General features: G+C 34.2%; 1 protein-coding gene across 2 annotated transcripts in view; it reads left to right on the top strand.

Moving 5' to 3' along the window:
• LOC128206261 (1-phosphatidylinositol 3-phosphate 5-kinase-like) overlaps positions 1-19,341 on the top strand; it is a 57,376-nt gene that overhangs the window by 24,000 nt on the left and 14,035 nt on the right. For both annotated transcript variants that reach the window (XM_052908616.1, XM_052908615.1), the window contains exons 25-37: positions 788-960; positions 2,391-2,510; positions 3,529-3,637; positions 4,225-4,415; positions 6,630-6,744; positions 7,043-7,258; positions 7,754-7,907; positions 8,981-9,124; positions 12,364-12,951; positions 13,343-13,448; positions 14,473-14,568; positions 15,734-15,781; positions 17,390-17,457. In XM_052908616.1, the coding sequence (XP_052764576.1) occupies positions 788-960; positions 2,391-2,510; positions 3,529-3,637; positions 4,225-4,415; positions 6,630-6,744; positions 7,043-7,258; positions 7,754-7,907; positions 8,981-9,124; positions 12,364-12,951; positions 13,343-13,448; positions 14,473-14,568; positions 15,734-15,781; positions 17,390-17,457 (2,128 nt within the window). The remainder of the gene's footprint in view (positions 1-787; positions 961-2,390; positions 2,511-3,528; positions 3,638-4,224; positions 4,416-6,629; positions 6,745-7,042; positions 7,259-7,753; positions 7,908-8,980; positions 9,125-12,363; positions 12,952-13,342; positions 13,449-14,472; positions 14,569-15,733; positions 15,782-17,389; positions 17,458-19,341) is intronic.

Here is a 19,341-nt window from a genome sequence, read left to right as displayed (position 1 = left end):
AAATCAAAATAATTTTAATTTTCAAAATTAAGTAGAAGCAATTATGATATTTTGCTTTATTTTCCTCCATCATTTTGATATTGACTGATGTATATTCACACTTAGCAATGTTATAGGTCCGAGTTCTAGCACCTTTTTAGATAATCATTAGATTATATTTCTGGCATTTTCACAATTTTGTGTTACTATTTTCAAGGTTTCATTCAGAAAAGATTGGGGAAAAGCGCTTGAAATGATACTGGCTTGTGTTCACAGAGGGAATGGACATTTCTTGCTCATGCATGGTCAAAACAAATCTTCACCTATTTCTTTTTTAAGTCCGGCCAAACAAACAATTTTGTATGGATACCCAAAGTATACATTTTAAGGCCACTTAAATTCTGTTTGCTTTAATGACAATACCTGATCCCTCAATGAGCACCCTGAATGCCTGGTGCTTTGTTATCAATGATAGCACACATAGTTTCTAAAATTAACATTGTTCTTATTGCTGTGTATTTTTCTATTTGCAGTGATTTTTCTTTGCTTAAGAATAAAATTTATACATGTGCTTTATTTAATTGCAGTAATAGTATCAAAACATTGTTTGGGCCTTATAACGATGAGCATTTCTGTATGTGTCTACAACAGCAAGTCTATGCAGCAAATTTATAAGCCATAAACAAAACTATCTGTAAAGTGCATCATACAAGTATTATAGTTCAAACTTATAAGAAATATTAATCCTTGATTTACCCCTAAATTTATTTATTAAATGAAACATAATCAATCTTCCCTCTATTTCTAGACCACACCACGCATACCAATGAGCATTGAGACTTGGCACCTCTCATTTTCTCGATATCTGGAGCTCCGTTTCCATGGCGACAACTTTGTGAGGCGTGGAGACACATGTCCACATTCCCTCCATCATGAGAACTTCCAGTACTTTGGTTACCAGGATACTGTTGCTTCGTTCAAGTGAGTTTTGAATTTGTTGTTCCGTTTTGTGCAGAGATGTTTATACTAAGCTTGTTTGTTTTTCAAAGAAAGAAAAGTTGATGATGTTGTTGTGGGTGTTGTTGACCTTGGGCCGATTGTTCAGAACTTTCATAAAGTTAACAACATTGTTAATGTCATAGTTTTTGACTTTCAAACCATCATTGCTCTGGAAGTTTATTGGATCGTATTCAATAAGCATCTTAGTGAATATTTTCAACTTAGTCGTAATTTCGTAATTTTTGACATTGATTATTTCAAATACCCGCTACTTTTCATCAGATTTATTTATATGCATATATTGTTCAGACCATATTCTTGCTTATTTTCATATTTTTGGTGTACAAACATTGTTCGTTTTCTTAAAATTCAAATTAGAAAAAAGGCTATTTTTCACTAAGTTGAAAATTGTTACTAAGATGCTTATTGAATACGGCCCCTGCAGTATTCCTAACAAGATTATAGACAATTGTTTTATTAAGATATAAGGACTGATCATCAAATAATTCACATAATAACATTGTTGTTTTATGATGTTGTTAACTATAACAAAGTTCTGAACAATCGGCCATTGTTGTGCAAAAGTATTGACCATAACTCAACATATTCTTAACTGAAACTTGGTAGACATGTTGCAAGATACAATACACAAATAATCTTGCTATCAAAATCGTCAAGTTGTGTCACTTGTTTCATTGAGAAAAGAGACCAGTGGCTGCGATTCCTCCACGACACTCTTGTTTGTTGTGCTGTAGTGATGTCAATATTAGTTTGTTCTCAGATGTCGTTTGTAAACTATAAAGATGAACGTAAGTTTTAAGCTAGCTTTTTATCGACAACCGGTGTACATGTAGTACCTACATAGAAGAAGGATTGCATTGAATTTAATGATTTTACTTCATGCCATTATAGTGGGTATTATATTCGAAAGATTACATTAAATTAACATGTACTGGGGATTAATTTTTCAAGTTTTAGAGTGTGAACTAAAAAAATAGATAACACGAGTCTAATTCAAACATAGTGGTTACTTACTTTCACTGAACACTGCGCTATTGTTATTGCTGTCATGCATGTCACATGACCATGATAAAAATCATGTGATGGTAAAATAAAATATTGACATATTTTTCATTTGAAGTATTTTCTACAAAACATTATTTTTTCAAGATTTGAACAAAATTAATTTCAATACCACAAAATAAACAAATCTGAAAAAATGAATAGCTGAAATCCAGCTAGTTTTCATACATGTTGGCAATGATCTTCTCTGCCAATCAAGGGAGATCACTGAGTAGGAATATAAGACTTACAGGAGGTACATTCTAATATGTTTTTGTCAAGGAATGTATATTTAATGATGTGTCTGTAATAGGGTTTTACTTTGAAATAATAAATATCTTTTTAACAAGGTACTCTGCTATCAAACTGAAAGAGATCAAGGCGCCGCCATTTGTGATTGATTACACGGTTACTATGGAGACAGTGTACATCTACAGACAGAGAGAAGAGGTTAAACGACTCTCTAGAATGTGAGTACATTTGTTAAATATCATTTTTGCCTATATTCATTGTTCCAAGGCAGTTACTCTGAGGCATAGTGGGCGGATTGTTCAGAACTTTTTTAAAGTTAAACAAGGCATTCGAATTATATATTTGTTATTTTTCAAATCTTTTATGGTGAAGAAGTTTTATGGATACTTTGTGATCTGCAGTATTTCTATTATAAATGAAAGTTCGGGACAACTGTTTTGTTTGTACATGTTTTATTTAAATATATCCTTCTTGCTGAGAGTGTAGATGCTATGCGTACCACAGGTTTTATAAAACTCTGATGAATGAGAATGAAATATATGAGCACATCTTAAAGTACTAAAAGTCACAATGTCATTTATTATGTTGTTAATTAACATCTATATGATTCCAAACAATTAGCCCTTTGATAAACTATAGTGTAATATTATGTAATTGAATTGAGTTTATCACATTGGGTGTATCATGTAATTTTGATCATTGTGCAATGAAGGTATCTGACCCAGAAATCGTGGGCTTAGCACAAGACTGTTGGAATGTTGTAAATGTTATAAAAAAACAAGTTTTGTGGGCTTATCAAAGATGGTTAAATATGTTATTTCTGTCCGATTTGATTTGAAATATATAGAGCAAATATACAAAATGTAATTATTTTATGTATGATATACTTAAGGTTATTTATTTTACATATTAGACTTCAGCAAGCAAACAGCTTTCAAATGATACCAAAATAGGCATAAAAAATTAACATAACAGTTATTAAATAAACCATCAGTGAACTTGCACTTTTGTTGGTACCTTAAATAAAGTCACAGTAGTTTTTTGTCTAAATTATTCCATTACATTATCAAACTTCTAGTGTCCAGTGAGCATTGAGTATTGTGTCCTTTTTGAGGCCCAGGAAAATGTTCTTCTGGTGGAGCTTGTACCTTATACCTCTGGGGTTGGAGGACACATTAACTACTGGACAGTTCTCACCCATATAAGGAAGCTTCTTTATGGCTGTATATATATCAGGGTGACTGAGATGTTTGACCAGCTATTGCAGTACACATGTACCCTGGAGTCAGAGGTCCACTGTGAAATTCTCACCAGGATGCTTGGAGAAGGAAAGACACACCAACAGGTTAAACCACCACTTTTGATACAAGATAAGATAAGATAAAGTTTGACTCTGCAAGACATATAACATAGCATGATCTGTGTGGAGCTGTTTTAACCGACTGTAGCTTGTATGATATAATTTTAATAGTAGATATAAACCACCCTTCTTGAAATATACCACCCTTCTTAAAATTATTGAAATTATGATTTGACAAGACATATAAAATACAAATACAACCTCTGTAATATTTTAAACTGGTAAGCCCACAATAACATACTGTTAGCTTTGAAGAGCATTGAAACAGACAATGATTAAAGTTTGTAGAACCTTTAAAACAACAATAACAAAAGCTGTGATAAGCCTTTAAACCGACTAAATCAGACAGTAACAAAAGCTCTGGTGAGCATTTAAACTGACTTTAACATGAGCTGTGTAGAGCATTTAAACTGACAGAAACATATTAAGCTCTTCAGAAACTCAAAAAATTATTTCCTGACTGTTTCAATACACACAATATCATTTTGGTAGTCATTATAGTAGTTTAATATGTAGGGTTTGACTTTGTATCTTTCTAATAACAATTTTATTAAAAAGATGATTTTTATCAGGCTGACAAAACAAAGATAAAAGAACTAGTCCTTATCTTACGAGAGTGGCTCGAGAGCCTCATACAAGCCAGTGTTGATGTAAAGGTGCTTACTCTGGATGAGAAACAACAGGAGACCTTCTGGAGGATTGAAGATGGGATCGTCAACCTGAAGAGGGCTATTGCCGAGACTGTAGGGGTATGGAACCAGAGGTAGGTGTCGTATGCATGGTAAATAACTATTATAAGCTGATTGGTTTTATGAAAGTTAAGCTAATTTGTATCAATGAAGGTGATTAGGAGATAGTTCATCATTTTTCTGAGCGTCATGCTGATTAAATGATATACATTAAATCTGTGGTTGTCGAACAGGCGGTCGTTCGAGAACCAGGGCCCCTCAAGGGTCAGAATTTGGTCCAGAACATTTTTCCTTCTATTTTCATATAAAATATACTGCCGCTGCATCAAAACCTAAATAGGTCGAGGAGTGGAGCACTATAGCCGTCCCAAATGCACAAATCATTCACAAAACTTCGTGACTCCCTCGAGGTCATAATTTCACACTTTTTCCACCCGAGCCTGTGTTCCAAAAATAAACAAACAACTGCTGGGTGTTAAAATTTTCGCAAGTTGTACAAATTGCAATGACAGTTGAAAGGAAATTTGATAAGGTGTGATAAACCGCCAGCGCCGGCGTCGGTGTCCGGTTAAAGTTTTAGAGCAAGTTGGGATTTTCACTTATAAGTCCAATACCTTTCATTTAATTGAGTTCATACTTTACACAGTTGTTCAGGGCCATCACATGATGAGGTTAGATAACTCCATATTATTCTTTGCACTGATTATGGCCCCTAATTGACCTAATATGAAACTTAGGTTGAAGTTTTAGGGCAGGTTCGGATATTTATTAATAACTTCTAATATTCTATATCCTTCATTCAATTGACTTAATAGGTCACACAATTGTTCATGACCATCACCCAATGAGGTAACATAACTCCATATCCTTAGTACAAGTTATGGCCCCCGATTTACTTAGGTAATGGTTTTAGGCAAGTAAAAGTTAAGGGCAAGTTGGGATTTTATTAAAGAAAAATTCTATACCTTTCATTCAATGCACTTAATAAAATTCAAAATTATTTACGAGCATCTTACAACAAGAAACATAACTCCATTTTAACCCTAAATACAAATTATGTCCCTTGAATATATATTTATTTTTTTTGTAATTTTTTTTTGACCGGCACATTTTTACCTTCTTAACCAGTTTTTTTACCAAGGGACAACAAGCAGGGCTATACTTTATGGCCCTTGAATTTTTATTATTATTTTTTTTTTTATAATTTTATTTTAATATCTTTTGAAAGGCATATTTGTATATTCTTTACCACATTTTCATAATGGGAAATCAAGTTATTTGAATGACTTGCGTCATTTTTCGGGTGGTGGGAGGGCAGCATCAAAGTCATAAAATAATTTTAGTAAGGTTTGACATAAATAGACCAAACTTGGTAATATTACATTGTTATTGTATTCACTTCTAAGTCAAAGGGACGAAGTCGAGCGCGATGTCTTACAACAGCTCTTGTTTAGAAAATGTGCTTTTTGAAGAAGTAAACAGAACTTTTTATTCATTTATTGATTTTTTATTTACATTTAGTACACGACAGCCTTTGAACATATGAGCGATATCCACAATGCAACACGTAATCGCATTCATTGTAAACAGTCGGTTTGACAACTTCAAACTTAAAATACACTGAAAGATATTTCATAACAGACTGGAAAATTGAAACTTCGGTCATTCGAAACATAGGTTCCCTCGAGGTTTTAGCTTGGACCCCGGCATTCTCGAGCAATCGCAGTTTTACTGTATTATAAGCTGATTGGTTTTATGAAAAAATTTCATTTTTTAAAGCATCGTGCTGATAGGATTAAGTCAAATTTGCAATGAGTGAATATACTGTTTATCTAGGTAAAGCCAACGTTCAATTGACAATTTTACAGTCACCCAATTGTCACAAAGGAAATGCATAAATGAACCACTGTACGGTGTTTAAGCCCATTTATACTCTACCTCGGCCTTGCCCATTGGGCTAGTGGTCTGATAAAATTTTTAGTCATTTTAGGTTTTTGAAGCACAGTGCACAGACTAAATGTAACCCTGGTTAGAGCAAGTAGCTGCTTAACTGGTTCTTTAATGTGCTCCAGTGTATAGCACTGTCACTCAGGACCCCCATTTAACGTCCCTACCATAAGATGATAAGTATTTTTTTAGTGGTACAGCGGGGAATCAAACCTGTGACTTCTAGATCGACAGTCAAGTGTGTTACCACTTGACCACAGGTCCGCCACAAACAAATGGATTAGAATAATGTTTTAGTATATAACTGCTGGTTATACATCAGATGTACGCTCTTTACTCAGGTTAAATGAGCTGTATGCCCAACAAAAGAAGTCCAAGCAGTCTAGTGTGAGAAAGAGCCAGGAACCAGTCTCTTCCAGTCTGGGAACCAGTGCATTAGGGGAACCAATACAGACAGTAAGTGCATTGCAGGTTACACACCACTAAATAAAATGTGTAATACTTTTAAAACCTTGTGTGTACATGGCAAATGAATACTTTCAGCAGTTAAAAACTTTGTCCAACCTTAAAAAAGGCTTTAGTCTGCACATTTTTTAAGAAACATTTACATTAGGCAAACATTGAGTATCTTTTTTTAAATGCATTTTTTTTATAAATCTTAACACTTTCATAGTAATATTTAGCAAGCTGTGTGCATGTTTAGCGGCTTTGAAATATGGTAGAAGCTGAAATTTCTAATTAATTATCTTTGCAGGAACCAGTCAGAAATGAAAGGTTGGGTTCTGAACTTGTCAACATTGTAAGCAACGATAATACAGAACACAAACCAGCCCAGACTGATGCTACTCTGAAGGATACAGACTTGGATGTGGCAGTGTTGCCCCCTGTGACTGATACAGACATTGATGTGACTGTGTTGCCCCCTGTGCCTGAAGACATTGGCAGAGAGACTTTGGATCAGGATAATAAGGTTAATTGTACCAAAATATTGAATGAGTCCAGTTTATTATATGTACAATCAATAATGTAGAATATATTGAAATTTAGTGTGAACTAACTTGGTATAGAATAAAATATATGAAATCAAAATGATGACATTTGTGTGACTTAAACTTTTCATGTTTTCTTTGTTTTTATTTTGACAATAAGGTCTCCGTGAAAAAAAAAAGATTTTATAGACATTGATTTACTAAAGTGCCAGCTGTCAGAGCCCTGGGGTCGTATTCAATAAGCAAACTTGATCATAAATTTCAGATAAGAAACTAAGTGTTTTGATTGGCCTGTATATTAATAGCTGACCAATAGGCTGAATGAAATCACTGAGGCATGTCGAAGGATACGAGCAAGACCAATATTCAATACTGGCCCAGGCCCCCAAATACCCTGTCAGGCCTGTATTGCCAGTTGGATAATATAACAATGATTTTATAATACTTTTACATAAATTATAATCCTTTTACTTTAGTGCCAGCCCCCAGAACCTTGGCCCCCGAATATCCCTTCCAGCCCTGACGAACAGCCAGACAACGATGATTTGTTCTCTATGTCTGGAGGCTCATACTTCAACAGGCCCCGCCAAGAATCAGACTTCAGTTTCATCAGCATGTCTCCACCACAACGTAGGATTCCTTTTTGTTTGTTGTTTATACTTTTTTTTATGGAACTTCAAAAACTATTGGGTGTTATTCAATTAAACTTCATAAGGTGGTAAAGCACAATCAGAGAAAATGCAGTGTTCAAGAACTGTAACTCTTTTAGTTAATCACAAATTATTGCCCTTTGTTACTTTTCCTTGTCCAGAGCATAACTTGAAAACTAAAGGATGGAATTTAATAATTAAACTTAATGCAAAATGAATGGTAAAGCACAATGAGAGAAAGTGCAGTGACAACCATAACTTTTTCATTTAACAACAGAGTTATTGCCCTTTGTTACTTTTTCTTGTCAGCTGCGTAACTTCTAAACTACTCAATGGATTTTGATTAAACAACACACATTAGTTAAGCATGGTATGTGTAAATGCAGTGAGCAATAACCTCAGAGTTATGGCCTCACTTCAAAGAAATAGTTTGCCATTCCTCTGTACAGCCAGCATTTATTGGTATTTGCCACTTTCATTTTAGTAGCATTGATATTTTGTTATGAAATGGTGTTTTTTACATGAACTTCTGGCCACACTTTTAAAGCTATTCTCAAAGCTTCAAATTTCAAGTTGCATGTGTTTGATCTGTTGAAGAAAATGAGAACTTTTTAATTGCAAAATTTCCTTCTAAACGAAATAGAATGTCTCAAGAGATTGAAGAAAAACACATTTAGTCTCCGCTTTATTTATTTAAAGATATTGACATTTGGGCCATGTTATCAACACGTTTCCTTTGATCGCTTTTTCAAAAATGATTTTTCAAAGTTCATGTAGTTATAGATTAAAAACTTGACTGGTAAACACATGTATCTTCCACAGTTTTGGGGTATTTTTTAATTTACTGGGTTTGTCTACCAGGTAAATACCAGTTAATTTTAAACTTACATAAGTATATGTATTGGTGCTAATCACAAGTGATGTATCAGCCTCATACTGGCTCGGTTTGACAATTCTAGGCCTGTTTTTAGGAAAATCTGTTTTTGTTAATTGTTGGACCATCTGGTGTCCAGTCCCTTTAAAGTGATGATTTGTAATGTCTTCTATATCTAGGTAGGGACAGTGCATGCTTGTCTGATTTCTCAGCAAGTTTCATGTACGGCACAACTCCGGGAATAACAGCAGCTGGCATCTGGCCAGAGAGCCCCGATAACGAATTGTCCGAGACCTACGTGGTCTGTCAAAGAGAGGATATAGGTGAAATATCAAGAAGCGTGATTGCATAATATACTTGTTGCACTGCACAGGGGTGATACAATTTAGAATTTATCCTAAAATCAGTATTGAGAGATCTTAATCTCAGGCTATTGTACATTAATTTATAAAATTTGTTTTTTCGCTGGACATTTGCATTAAAAAAATGTGAGAAAAGGGTATAACTCTCTTAGGAAATTTTTTCAACAGGGGTCTAGAAACCTTGAAGGCACACATTATAGGTTGATACAAAATTATTTTATTTTTATTTTTAATGCGTTATCATGTTTTACTCATTTGACTTTAATGATAAAATAAAAAAACAAACAAGATATGATTTTGGTACACTGGCATTAATTTTTTTCTCTGAATTGATAGCTACATGGCCACCAATTCCCCAGTCAAAAAGTGCCAAAATACCGCTAATATTTATCAGTACCTAAATCATATGCACTTTTTTATCATTGAAGCCAAAGGATCCTCATTTGTTAAATATGATAATGCATTAAAATAAAGATTATATTTTATGCATCAACCTATTTTATGCATCAGCCTATTTTATGCGTCAACCTATTTTATGCGTCAACCTATTTTATGCGTCAACCTATTTTATGCATCAACCTATTTTATGCATCAACCTATGTTATGCATTAACCTATTTTATGCATCAACCTATTTTATGCATCAACCTATTTTATGCATCAACCTATTTTATGCATCAACCTATTTTATGCATCAACCTATTCAACCTATTTTATGCATCAACCTATTTTATGCATCAACCTATTTTATGCATCAACCTATTTTATGTGCCCTTTACTTTGCTTTGGGCCTATATAACTCCTACACAAACTTATTTTTTAGGATTGGAATTTATGGCCAGGGCTTCCATTAAGAATTTGAAACTGGAAGTATGAACATCCTGTCCATAAATTTTGGAAGTTTTTCACTGAAATGTGGAAGTTTAATTGTACCGAATACAATATCTTTTTCCACTATTTTTCAACTAATATGTTAAAAATCAAGTAATTTGCAACTTTAACTTGCCAAATTTAAAGACTTTTATTATAATAATTCATTTTTCTTAAAGACTGATTGGAACTGTGACCATAAAATTAATATTGATACGAGGTTTTGATATTTTGAACTTCCAAGTTTTCTACTTTGGAAGTTTTCTTTAAAATTATGGAAGTTTTTGTACTTCCAAGGAATCAATTTTGGAAGTTTTAATCCATTTCTAGGGAGTAATATACTTCCAAACTTCCTTTAATGGAAGCCCTGAATGGCATGTCACCCCTTAGTGCAAAAATATCAATTAATATTACTACATGTGTTCCTTGCTTTGCACTGCAAAAAATAATGCAAATTGTTCCTTGTTACTTCTTGCATTCATTTACTCTGTATTCAGACAGCATTTAATCTTCAAAGTTGCTCCATTGTTTATATAATTTTGTGATCACTTAACAGCACATTTCATGTCTCATCAACAAGAACATGTTGTCAAAAGCCTTCCCTTGGGTCACAAATTCAATATTGGTCCTATTAGATCTAAGAACAATGTAGCCAATCTGATTGTGTGATATAGGTAACAACACTACATGGTGAATGAATTCAAATTTGTGTAAGGTATACTTAAGTTTCATATTGAATTCCACTCCTGGCCCCTATTTCTGAAGGAATCTTAAGGCTTTGACCTATATATCAAAAACGACCTGAGTTCCATTTGGAACACCTTGGCCATTTTCCATCAAAAACAACCTCGAATATTTATGGACTGTTAACAATGTCAGAAATCTTTACATTTAACAGGCTGCAAGTAGAATGCGTAGTTATTTCAATTTAGCAGTTAAACTTGATGACTTTACTCCTGGGTATCCTATTTTTTAAGCAATAATGCAATTCACTGGCAATCAATTTAGACATAGTAATTCAAAATACACGTTAAATTACTATTATAACTGTTAAAGTTAACTTATACTATTATTTGAAATTTTACGAACTACTGCTCCTGATGTACCCGCATACATCAGAGTTGTTTTTGTTTGAAAATAGCCGAGGAGTTTCGCATGGTTGAGTTCACTCATTGTTTTGGCCATGGTGCTACTTGTACACTTGTCTTTTTTCCCAGTTTGCGGCATAACTCATTAATTCTATATCCAGAGTTAAGGGCCTTGTCAAATATGTGCATCTTGTCACTGTTAATATGTGAACATTTAAGTTTCATGTGATTATATTGAACTGTTATTAACTTATTGCTAAGTTTTTGCAAGACTTATTTGATCTGTCAAGGGAAATAACTTTTTTTAAGCCTGGGTTATGGGTCTTGCTAAATATGTGCACATTGTCAGAAGTAACATGTGTACAAATTTGATGTGAATCTCTTTTAACACTTTTTGAGTTCTTAGTCGAAGAATAAAGGTTTTGCACTGAGACAACAACACCAAGGCTTTGACAATAAAAAATTAAAATTCTGTAAACAATCTAGTCTTATCTTTCTCAAAATGTTTATGAGGATGCAACCATGAAAGAATAATTGTGTATCTCAAACATTTCTTTTGGACATGTTTACCGAACATTGCTTATATTTGGAAGAGGCTCTGTTTGCATTTTATGGGAGAGGGCTGTGATAATTAATGGTACTATGTAATACATGTATCTTGGTGGTAACATTCATGCAAATACTTTCATAGTAATCAGTAACTGATACATGTGTTATACTCAGCTGTGTCAATATCATGTATAATGCTTATAATATGTACTGGTACAATTGTTTATGTAACTACATTATATCATGGATATAATCATATACTGAATGTAAACAGACATTTACACATTCCCATAATAAGCCTTGTACCAAGATGCAAAAGAGCCCATTACCTACAGTGACAAATGTAATGATGAATGAAATCGTATGTTATCATAAACAGGTTTTTTAGGTATGGGAAAATCTGTATCAGCTTTAATGAATAAATTTCTCAACATTTTAACATTTATTAATACCATAATTTGTTATTTGTTAAGATATCTTTAATTGATATGTATCTATTGAATTTATGTTTGAGTTTATAAGCAAAAATGAATTTAAACGTGTGTTTTTACTGATGTCTGTAATATGTTTTAAAGATAATTAATACAATGTCTTAAATTGATAGCACACCCTTACATTCTCCAGAAGTGCAGATGAATTCAGGCAAAAGAAGTTGGATTTGGGCATACATGCAATACTAATCTTCTATTTTCAGTTATATCTCCTCCAGTCCTATCTGTGGAAGAGTCTATGAAAAAGATGGAATTGGAACAAGCTGTTAACTCGGGTACACCTGCTGTTGCTTTGACTACCAATAAAACAGTTACAGACCAAGAATCAGAGGCATCTATAGTTTCTACGACAACCAGTGGACCAATCACAGTTCAGGATCCAGGGGTACCTGCAATTTCTATGGTAACCAATGAGCAAATCACAGACCAGGAATCAGAGGCATCTGTTGTTCCTTTAACAACCAGCGAACCAATCACAGTTCAGGATCCAGTGGTATCTGCAATTACTATGGTAACCAATGAACCAATTACAGACCAGGAATCTGAGGCATCTGTTGTTTCTCTGACAACCAGTAAACCAATCCCAGTTCAGGATCCAGTGGTACCTGCTAATACCTTGGCCATCAATGAGCCAATGACAGACCAGGACATAAAGGAACCTGTCACTGCCATAGCAACCAATGAGCCAATCAGAAGGCAGGATTCAGAAAAGACTATCAATCTGGAAGCTTCTCAGGGGACTGTTGTACAGCAGAAGTTATGCAAGCCTGAAACCTTAAAACCTAGAAAGCGTAAGAATATTTACTAATTTTTTGTCTTTGGTGAAGGTAATCATGTTAACTTTGTAAATAAACACATTTTTTGAGGAATTCACAGACAACGGGAAAAAACCCATACATGTACATGAAAAAGTAAACCAATTTTGGCATTACCTTCGGAAATCACTCCGATAGAATTCACTTTTTCAAACCGTTTTTAGTTTAGTCAAAAAAACACTACTTGTAAGAGTTTAAGTCTTGAAATGTTTAAGAACATCTCATCCTGTAACCTTGATGCTTACTAAGTAACATGCAGCAACAGAAGAAAAATACAATTGTTTCATTGACACTATAAGCAAATCAAATATCATGTAGAAATTGTTCATTCATGCCTATACCATTCCTAACATTTCCCTCCTTACAGCCTTAGGTGAGGATCAGCCAGATAGCATATCAGGGGCCATCAGGAAGACCCTGCAGATTGGCTCAATATGGCCCGGATCTGGAGCATTCCAGATACCAAACCCATTGTAAGTGATTTGCAATTTTTAAATGCCTTGTGCTTAGTATTCTTCTGATTGCTATACAAGTGAATAGAGGATGGTTAAGAGTTAAGGTATGGGTTTATATATTCAATATTCATTGAAATAAATGTATATATTCTTAAAGAAATATTAGATTTATTCATATTATCGGAATGTCCTTTTTCGACTTGAAGAAACATACAGATCTGCACTTCTCAGTCTGTATGATAGTCTGTATTGTTAAATCTGGGTATTCAGTAAATATCTGTTTCAGTGTGATTATACCAAGTGATAAATTGTGTCGTAAATGCTACGTCGGAAGGCAATATTTTGCTTTGAATGAAGACTTTAAACAAAGATTACTTTCCTATTTTCTCACCGATTTAAATGAAACGCCGCTAAGGGATGCCCACCTTCGGTCTTTTACCAGAGTTTGATTGAGAGTGTAGTTTCTTAAAACACTTCGACAAATTTTTTCACAATACGGCTGTCTGACGGAGCACTGACTAAACATTAGTTTGGAAACAGGTTTGTCAAAGTGTTTGATGAATCTAATCACCTTATCAATCTCTGGTTATAAAACAAAGGTGTGGCTCTTTAAGCGGCATAGACTGCCCTATGTTTCATTTAAAATGCTGTAGTAAAAGAAAAGTTATTTTTGATTTAAGTCTTATTTCAAACAAATTTTGCCTTCCGACGTAGCATATATGACATAATTTATCACGTGGTATACACGCACTGTGTTTGTTAAGGATGAATCCTTTTAATCAAATCATGAACTTAAATTTACATGTATCCACAAAAGATTCATTGGAAGTAACATCACCATGCATTAGACAATCTGTATAATTGCTTTGGATATAAGGGTAAGAACACAAACTGTTGTAAAGCCTATAATTTGAAAATGTTTGACCAGGGATCATGAAACTTGTTGTTACTATTATATATCTGCATTTCACTATCTGCTATTTTTTAAAAATGGTTGACCCGGGATCATGAAACTTGTTAACATTACATATCACCATTTCAGCAACCTGTATGACCACCATCTCTTGCCGGTGTGTGAACGGGTGCCAGTGGTCGTGTATGACCATGAACAGAGCTCCATCATCGCATACTCTCTCAGGTTCAATACATTTTTGTCACTCGAAGAATATCCTACATTTTCATGAAGCTATTTAAGGATTTAATGATTAAGTATTTTAGTTCATCGATGTATGAAAATATTTGTATGCAGTTTTTCCTCCAGGGTCTTAACGGTTATAGAAACAGACACGCCTTCAAAGGCAGAGCTGTAATCCAGTCGTGCCTAAATTGATCCGACATGCTTAATCAAGGCATGTGACATGTCATTATAAAGTTACGCAACAACATGAAACTGATCTTTAATCTGCCTGCAGGAAGGCTGTAAAGTTTGCACTCCATAAAAAAGGAAGCTGCATTCACAGTCTGCAGTACACTGCAATTCTTAAAAAAACACTGCTGAAATACTAATAAAAATAAGGGCCTGTAAGGGCGTATGGTTCATTCCGACATCCCCCATAAATCTGGGGGATAGACTGTTTGTACAAAGTAAAGTCTGTGCATTGACCAGACACAGATGAAACACAAATCTAAAACATCCAATGTTTATATTTGCACTAATTATTTCCAGATTTTTCTTTTGGAAGATAATGCTTCCAAGATAATTCAACTTTCAGCATTTCAGCGATGTCATTTAACCAATCTTAAGCGTAATTTCTGTACTATCAGAGGAATACTGAATATGTTGCATTCATCTAAGTATGAATGTTATTGATGGGGTATGCATTTATCTAAGGACATTCAATAAAAGTGTAGATATTGTGGTGTATTGTCTGAAAATTAAAGAGTAAGTTAAAATCATTCAGGGGCGCTGTAAAGGTTCATGCATTTTTTTTTTAATTGAAATGCTTTATCATCTTTAACTCTATTGATTCTAATGATCAAAACAAAACAAAAGTGTATGATTTGTGTACAGATAGAGAAATATAAGCTATATTAAGGCACTTTTTAACTGAGGAATTTGTGGCCATATAGTTATTATTATTATTTTTTGGCATTACATTGGCTCATAGGTTATATGTTATTAATTTTTATATAGGCTCATAGTTTATAACCATAAAACAAATTATATGCTTGTTCTTTTTTATCATTAAAGTCAAATAAGATAAACTTTATTATGCTTATTTTGCATCAACCTACATTGTCCCCCTTTAAAGTAAAAAAAAGCCTATGTGCAATCATGCATTTCGTATTTGTTTCTTTTCCAGTTGCCATGACTACCATACAAAGCTTTGTGATATACAGCAAACTCAAAGGTAAGGTACCTTCAATAAAAGATCATAAGAAACGTCGCTGGCGTGTCTGCATTTTCAGCATGCACAGTTGTTATCTTGGCCTATACTCAAAAAATGTTTTATTGATAGGAATGAAACTTGGTACACATGTTTTTTAAAAACCTCTTCATTTAAGCGTTTTGGAGTTACAACTCTATCAGTAGATAAAATAAACTAGAAGCGCCGCAATGCGATGAAACCAGGTTTTTGTTATGGGCAATCAGAAATTATAGCCAATTAATTTGTTGTATGACTTTATCTTTACTTTTATCAAAAAGAGACGTAACTGAAAATTACTGTTGGCGGAAACCATTTTTCTATTCTTAGTAATAGTGACCATGACCTTAGCCCCTCCCAACTCAAAAGCAATTACAAGCTAGCTATTCACATAAGCTACCTACACACTAAGTTTCATCAATATCTATCAATGCTTACTTATGTTATTGGGCAGAAACCATTTTTCTATTTTTAGTAACAGGCGACCTTGACCTTAGCCCCACCCCCCTCAATCCCAAGCTAGCTCTGTACATAAGCTACCTACACACCAAGTTTCATCAATATCGGTCAATGCTAACTAAAGTTATTGGGCAGAAACCATTTTTCTATTTTAAGTAACAGTGACCTTGACCATTTTTCTATATTAAGTAATAGTGACCTTGACTTTAGCCCCTCCCCACTCAAAAGCAATCCCAAGCTAGCTCTTCACATAAGCAACTTACACACCAAGTTTCATCAATATCGGTCAATGCTAACTAAAGTTATTGGGCAGAAACCATTTTTCTATTTTAAGTGACCTTGACCTTAGCCCTCCCCCCTCAATAGCAATCCCAAGCTAGCTCTTCACATAAGCTACCTACACACCAACTTTCGTCAATATCTATCAATCCTAACTAAAGTTATTGGGCAGAAACCATTTTTCTATTTTTAGTAACAGGCGACCTTGACCTTAGCCCCACCCCCTCAAAAGCAATCCCAAGCTAGCTCTTCACATAAGCTACCTACACACCAAGTTTCATCAATATCTGTCAATGCTAACTGAAGTTATTGGGCAGAAACCATTTTTCTATTTTAAGTAACAGTGACCTTGACCATTTTTCTATTTTAAGAAATAGTGACCTTGACCTTAGCCCCTCCCCACTCAAAAGCAATCCCAAGCTAGCTCTTCACATAAGCAACTTACACACCAAGTTTCGTCAATATCTATCAGTGCTAACTAAAGTTATTGGGCAGAAACCATTTTTCTATTTTTAGTAACAGTGACCTTGACCTTAGCCCAACCCCCCTCAAAAGCAATCCCAAGCTAGCTCTTCCTATAAGCTACCTACACACCAAGTTTCATCAATATCTATCAATGCTAACTAAATTTATTGAACAAAAACCAATGTTTGACGCCCGCCCGCCCGTCCTCCTGCCCGCCCAACGACAACCTCATTCTCATTTCGTTGAAAACCTGGTTAACAATCAGGAAGTGACATCAACATATTTCACTGTTTAATAAACGCAAGTCATTTAGCGGCAAAACCAATGTCGTTGATAGAAACAGAAATTATAAATGAAAATAATAATTTGTATTTATTTGTATTTCTTCAGGAGTTCTATGTCGAAGGCTGATACAGAAAGCCTGGACAAATACCCCAGAGAAGAACAAGGAAACATGAGTATGATAAACAGTATTCATGATTATCTTGATTAGCATAGCTTTTCCCATTATGACTGATCGCTATCTTCTTAGTCATGATGTCATCTCTCATGAAACATTCAAAATGGCTGCCAGACTAGTTGTAGTGTGTTAAAACTATTTGGTAAAACAGGTATTACTTTGCATTGCTGAAAAGTTAGTTGCACTATATGCATAGATGACACTTTTAGATGTATGGTGAAGGTGTTCTTGATTGAATATGCTGTATAATAAAACTATAGGAAGGCCAGAATTTGGCCTCTATGTTTTGGTTTCCAAATGGCATCAGTCTTAGACTGAACTGAAACCTTATGAGCAATGAAGAATCTAAGAAAATGGGACTGGATCAAGTGATGCTTGATATCTTGTAGCACTTACACACCTGCTTGACGCACACCTTCAGCACTAACTGTACAAGCCTAAAATTCAACTTAGAATTTTGGCAGTAATGGTGTAATGTATGAAAATAACAAAAAATTGACATCTACTTCCAATACTGTCCCAATGCATGCTCCACCTGGTAGATGCACACCACCCACCTTAATAAAATGCACTAATAGGGCCAAAGTTATGCATCGAGCAGGTGTACTTGTGTACTTGTATGTTTTCTTTAAATCAATTTCTTTCTATTTAAATTTATTTTGGGAGTTTACTCTGAGCTACTTGTAGGTTTATGTTTTAAGTTTCAACATCTTAAGCACTAGTGGCCAAAAGCCAGAAGAGCTTATGCCATGGCACAGTGTCTGTGCGGCCGTCAGTACATCTGTAAACCATTGCTTGTGAACAGGATAAAGTCTTCAGTTTGATAGTATCTTAATCAAACTTAAACAGTTGTTAGATATGAGGGCTAGGTTCCTTTCTTCAACCATCCAGAGTGGCCCATTCATTATTGGATTATGAAATTATCAGACCGAGTACAAAAAATGTCTAAGGAAGACAACATGTATTAAGTTAATGTAGTTGTTTTTTTGCCTTTTTGAACAATTAGTATGTTGACTTTTTGAACTATCATTATGTTGCTTTTTAACCATACATACATGCTATGGGTTGAAAATGACCGTAAAAGCAATACCAGAAGAGCATAGGCCCTCATGGGCCTCTTGTTTTTATGTAGTGTTTGCACATAATGTGGTAATGATTGCTACAAGGAATTTTAGTAGTTGGAATTGGCTTTGTTGATGGCTTTTAAAGACACGCAATATAGGTTTTTATTTGTTTTGATCATTACAGTCAATAAGTAAAACATAATAATGCATTAAAATCAGAAAAAAACAATTGTTTGTATTAACCTATATTGCGCCCCTTAATTAATTATTCTGATTTTTGGTAGTTTTAGAAATCGGAAATAATCATCAGCTTCGTGAGATATTAAATGCATCATCTATGAATGATTATGTTAGATTCACAAAAGATTTGGCGTACTATTCAGATTTCAATAAAAAAGTAATGGTTTCAGTGAGGTAATTTAGTTTCAAACACACAGTGTTACTGTGCACCAAATATGATATTTGGTGTGAAATGAAATTGGTGTTTCAGCGAAACAAACATTTTTTCTCCCACCCTAGATTATAGAGTAGATCCAAATATTTGGCTATGCTGGAAACCCTAATATAAGATAAATCAAGTACTCGTATGGAACTACTTTTTTAATTGTTATCACACAATTACCTCCCTTGTTGAAGGCAGTATTTAAAATTCCAATAAAACATTTCTGGCTTTAAAAATGCACCAAAATAAGAGTGTTCATGCTGCATTCATCAAATAATGCTACCCTCTCCTTAGGTCTATTTAAAGAACAATTTGACTGTTCCTTTATTTTGACTCACTGGGCGCAAACATCATAATTATATCTATACCCAAATTA

The sequence above is a fragment of the Mya arenaria genome, chromosome 10, assembly GCF_026914265.1.
Source record: "Mya arenaria isolate MELC-2E11 chromosome 10, ASM2691426v1".
NCBI classification, from domain to species: domain Eukaryota; kingdom Metazoa; phylum Mollusca; class Bivalvia; order Myida; family Myidae; genus Mya; species Mya arenaria.
Note: the sequence above shows the minus strand (reverse complement) of the source record. Positions and strands in the feature narration are given on the sequence as shown.